At 33.5% G+C, this 5,339-nt stretch overlaps 1 protein-coding gene across 1 annotated transcript; it reads left to right on the plus strand.

Moving 5' to 3' along the window:
• The first annotated feature begins 1,642 nt into the window (after positions 1-1,642).
• On the plus strand, positions 1,643-3,451 carry LOC105176762 (mitogen-activated protein kinase kinase kinase 18). Its single transcript, XM_011099665.3, has one exon. The coding sequence runs from the start codon at positions 2,003-2,005 to the stop codon at positions 3,434-3,436; it is 1,434 nt and encodes a 477-aa protein (XP_011097967.1). The 5' UTR covers positions 1,643-2,002; the 3' UTR covers positions 3,437-3,451.
• Positions 3,452-5,339: the final 1,888 nt, after the last annotated feature.

Consider the following 5,339-nt stretch of genomic DNA (forward strand, 5'->3'; position numbering starts at 1 on the left):
AACAAATAATTATCCTCCGATTGACTTATTACTGACTTATTGCGGGTCAAATAAATCTTTTTGTAACCAAATATTCTCATATGTTTTCACGCGTTAATAAATATATCTTCACTATTATAAAGGTAATTTAGTTTGAAAAAATTGTTTGACTTGTAATGAATTAGTCATCAGTCAATTACTGATAAATATCAATTCTTACTCAATCTGTGCATGTTAGCAAATTCAGTGTATTTTGACTAATAAATGAACTTATTTTTTAAATGGAAGCAAACATCAACAGTTCTAAATTTAGTTTTTTAACCCTCAGAAAAGAGGAGTGTAATTATCCCTAATAAATATAAGTAAAAGTAGATAATAAATACGATGGCATATTAGAGGTTAGAAAATGACGCGGATCACACAAATTGCTATTTGTCAGTGAGAAATAACTTTATTTTTTATATTAATTTTGTTATTAATTTAATTAGCACAAATAGATCATTTTATATTAAAAAATGTTTTGTTTTGCTTTTTATAATTTTCATTGTCATTATAAGAGTCATGATAATGGGTAGTTATAATTAGTTTCGATGGATTATTTGAATTTCAGTGGGGTATATAAATTACGGATTTTAAATTATTTCGTACTCAATTTCATTGATGAAGTTGAGGCCCGACCTTAAAGGTCGTATAGAATGTTGAGTCTATTGAATAGTAGATTTGTGTTTCTATTGAATAGTAAGTGTTGATATTATTATCAGAATATGATTGTATTTTTGTAATGATATTTACTAGATTTTGATATTGGATACGATTGACTGTAATCAATTTGTTTCAATTAATAATAGTTCGTCGCTCTTATTTTAAAAAATATTATGGCATTTAGAATAGTCATTTCATAATTGATTTATACAAATGCAAATTGTAATTAAAATTTTAAACCAACTTCATTCTTTAGGGCAATGAAGGAACTGAAATGTTATTTAAATGTAACAGTTCATTAAGAAAAAAGAAGAAAGATATTTGTACTGAAATTAAAGTTAAATTATTTAAAGAAAACATAACTTGTTGATACGCAAAAAAAAAAAAAAGAAGAAGAAGATATTATTCGAATTAGGTTCGGCGAACCAAATTAATCACAAAGCAAGCGTAATATACTTGCTAAGCGATTGGCAATTCTTTTTTTAAAATATACACCAATCACACAATAAGTATATGGGATAATTACACTCCCCTGATGTTTGGTGTAACTACATGTAGACCTTCTATGATTTGAAAAATTACACCTCGCATCCCTGAGGTTTGCTTCTGTCTAATAAGTAAGTTCCTCTATCAGTTAAAATTAACTGAATCTATTGATATTAATCAAAGAATTTGAACGAAAATATTTACCGTCAATTGTACGTCAAATATTATTTTCTAACTAAATTACCATTATCACGGTGAAAGAAATATTCATTTTTACATGCATTAACGCGTGAAAACATATGATGGTAATTTGATCATAAAATAAATTATTTAACCTGCAACGAATCGGTAATACGTCAATTGAAGAAAAATATAGAAGTTTTTTTGATTTTTTGTTAATATCAGCAAATTTGATAAATTTTAACCAACATAAAGACGTATTTGTTAGACAAACGTAAATATCAAGGATGCTAAATATAATTTTTCAAATCACAAAAAATTTACGTGACACAATTTTTAAATATATTACAGTTACTATAAAATTATTTGAAATTCGATGAAACTTGAATTGTATTAGAATTTCGGACCAAATGTAAAGTAGACGGCTGCGACTCGTATGGAAGAGGAATTCTGAAGAAAGATTCTTCGCACAAAGACAAGAAAGAAACACATCCAATAAATACAAAGGAATAACTGTTAATACAGCTAACTCTGTCTCTTTTTTTAATTCACCTTTCTGCTTATAAATACGCTTCCAACTCCAAATCACCCATTTCCGTTAGAGTTCAAAACCAAGAAACTTAAACCTTGAATCTTCATCTTTCTTCTCTCTTCGATGGAGTGGACACGGGGTCCCATGATAGGCCGGGGCTCCTCCGCCGTGGTGTTCATAGCCACCACCGCCTCCGGCGACGTATTCGCCGTTAAGTCTACTGATCTTTCTTCTTCTACCTTGTTGCAGAGAGAGGAACGCTTGGTTTCTCAGCTTTGCTCTCCTTATGTAGTCAAGTGTTTCGGGTCTGAGATAACGTGGGAGGAGAACAAACACGTTTACAATCTGTTTTTGGAGTATGTTCCCGGCGGGACGCTTTCTGATCAAATCGGGAAACAGGGTGGTTCCTTGGGTGAAAGCGTGATTCGGTTCTATGCGCGTGAAATGCTGCTGGGGTTGAGTTATCTTCACTTGATGGGATTGGTGCACTGTGATATCAAAGGTCAGAATGTTCTGATTGGTAGTGATGGGTTGAAGATAGCGGATTTTGGGTGCGCAAAATGGGGAGAATCGGATGGTTCTGGTAAACCGGTGTTTTCAGGGACGCCGGCGTACATGGCGCCGGAGGTGGCTCGTGGCGAGGAGCAGAGTTTTCCCGCTGATATATGGGCGCTGGGTTGTACGATTATTGAAATGGCGACGGGATCTAATCCCTGGCAGGAGATGAAGGACCCTGCATCAGCCCTCTACAGAATCGCGTTTTCCGGCGATGTCCCGGAGTTCCCCAGCTGGTTTTCCGATAATGCCAAGGATTTGCTCGCCAAGTGTTTGAAGCGAGACCCAAAAGAACGGTGGACGGCGACTGAACTTCTGCAGCACCCATTTTTCAGTTCTGCGGAGGAGATTTGTGTAGAGTTCACCAGGAAATCTCCGACTAGCGTAATGGACCAAGGTTTCTGGGATGCTTTGGAGATTCTGACGCGCTCTTCGCGAAATCCGACCGATATTGCTTCCCCCTCGGATTCTCCGGCGGGTAGGATCAGGGCTTTGATCGGAGATCCTTCTCCGTCGAACGTGAATTCGACGGGTTGGACGGAGGAGGAAGACTGGTTGACGGTGAGGGGCAATGAAATTGAAGAATGTTCAGAAGCTGGGGAGCAGAGTGACGAGGATACGAATCAAGATCTTGAAGAACTGATGGACGACGAGTTTACTGCAATTTCCAGTGTTGACGAAGAAGAGATTCAAACCTTAATTTTAGCAGAGAATTCTTTGTTGGAGTGTGTTAATGGAGATACTGAGAGTGTTGAGGATTTTTCTGTATTCAAACACATGAACTGTGATAAATATGTTAATGGAAACATTTCTTCGTCAAGATCCACTTTTCCTACAACCTTTGATCCTCTTCTTTTTTTTACTTGGAAGTATTGTTCAGTGCTCAAGAACTGGCTTCTTTGGCTCCCTACTCTTCCAAATTTCCAAATCAAATTTGGTCGAACTCAAATCAAGTACTATCAATTTTTACAGAACTGGCCATGTGTTCAGGCCGATTTATAGGCATAGAATTATTGGCGTAAGAATTCGTGCGATCCAAAATCGATTCGTTTGTAATCTATCAAATATGGGTTTGACATTAAAAAAAAAAAACAGAAATTCTAAAGTGAAGGGGGAAAGAATATGGTTTTCTTGACTATACAATTTGGATTTGCCTCAGCCCTCAACTCAATTCAAGTTCTCCATTTCAAATCTCTAACTCCAAAAGGCAAAAAGGCAAAAGGTATAAGAATTTTATAAATAACTACTTTTATTTAATTATTTGTCCATTCAATCAATATTTATGTTGAGATTATGCACTAGTTGTGTTGAATTTTTATATTTATTCTAGGTTTATCAATTGATATATTATGCGTGTATGTATATATATATATATAATAGGATCAAAATCAATCGTTTTTTTTTTTCTAATTCGATCAAATCAATGACCTAATAACTTAACCGGTTTGATCTCCAATTCGAGTTCAGAAATATTGCATACTACAATTGCCATATAAATTGCCACTCTTTTCGAATTGTACGTCATAACAAAAATATTACAAATGTAATTCTGATTTTAATCGGAATTTCCTTAAAATAGATGTAAGATGGCTAAAAGGGGCTGCCGAATTTGAAAGTTTACAACACAGAAAAGATTAACATTTGAATATGTTTTTTTTATATAAAAAAAATAAAGTGCAGTGGATTTGACCTTAATTTCTCAACGTCTAATAATACACAAAACTTTAAAAAAAAAAAAGAAAAATCTCTGGTCAACCATTATTTTAGTATTACAGGACTTTGTGAATGTGACGTATCTATAAGGTTTCATGTTGGGATTAATATTGCCTGAGTTCTGCCAAAAGGTGCAAATGCCATACTCGAAATTGTCCTAAATAATCTATACATCAGATTTCATCATTTATTTATTTTTTTATGCCAACTAATTACATAATAATTAATGTAAATTGAAATCCATTCCCCTAATCGTGTTTGAACAATAATTTTCTGCAATACCCTTTCTTTTTTTCTAGATTTTTATTATTTAAAAAAAGTCATATATTTTTAAAAATATTTGAAAAATGCAAAAAAAAATCTGAAAAGTGAAAGTAAATAATTCATATGATATAAATATTAATCCATAAAAATATTTTTAAAAATATATAAAATTACAATTCACAATAGAAAAGGGCATTTTGTCAGTTCACTATAAATCGGATGGTAGCCTTTAAAAAACTGATGGAATGAATATTAAACAGCTGTTAAAATAAGGGGAGTATTTATAATTTACTAAATAACAATGAAATATTTGTTAATATACCAGATTTTAACAGTCGAAACCCATTTTGAGTGGTTCACACAACTGAATATATCAAATCCCTCGCAACCAATTGTATGGATCACCGGAAACTACCGGCTTCTAGAAATGGTCCCAATCCAATTTGGAGTTGGACTGAGTAATTAGGACAACCGGCGATGATGCAATTTCCTTACTTCTCCCGTCAGTGTCCCTCAGGTCAGCTATATCATCGAAGTCAACCCCACTGCGTGTTCAGACACAACAGGAGTAGGTGTGAACGCACAAGACTTGAAGCATCCGACAAAAACCAATTCAATAAGTCAACCATTTTTTAATTCAATAAATTAAAAGTTAAGTCAATAACGCAACCTCAAACTCACAGGTCAACCCCACCCCAATACACACATACACACACTTTGATTATTTCAAAGGAAATGGTCCTTTGATGGTTAGACTTCACCAACTTTATCCATACTTTACTCTTTTCTTTTCTTTTTAAATAAATAAATGGGCAAATTACAATAGAGTTTTCTTTCTTTCTTTTTTTTTTTTTTTAAATTTATCATGATTACGAATATTTTTTCGTTATTTAAAAAATTATCAATATTTCATTGAAATTAACGACCG

Source organism: Sesamum indicum, linkage group LG13 (genome assembly GCF_026168435.1).
Source record: "Sesamum indicum cultivar Baizhima isolate 11 linkage group LG13, ASM2616843v1, whole genome shotgun sequence".
In the NCBI taxonomy this organism is placed as follows: Eukaryota; Viridiplantae; Streptophyta; class Magnoliopsida; order Lamiales; family Pedaliaceae; genus Sesamum; species Sesamum indicum.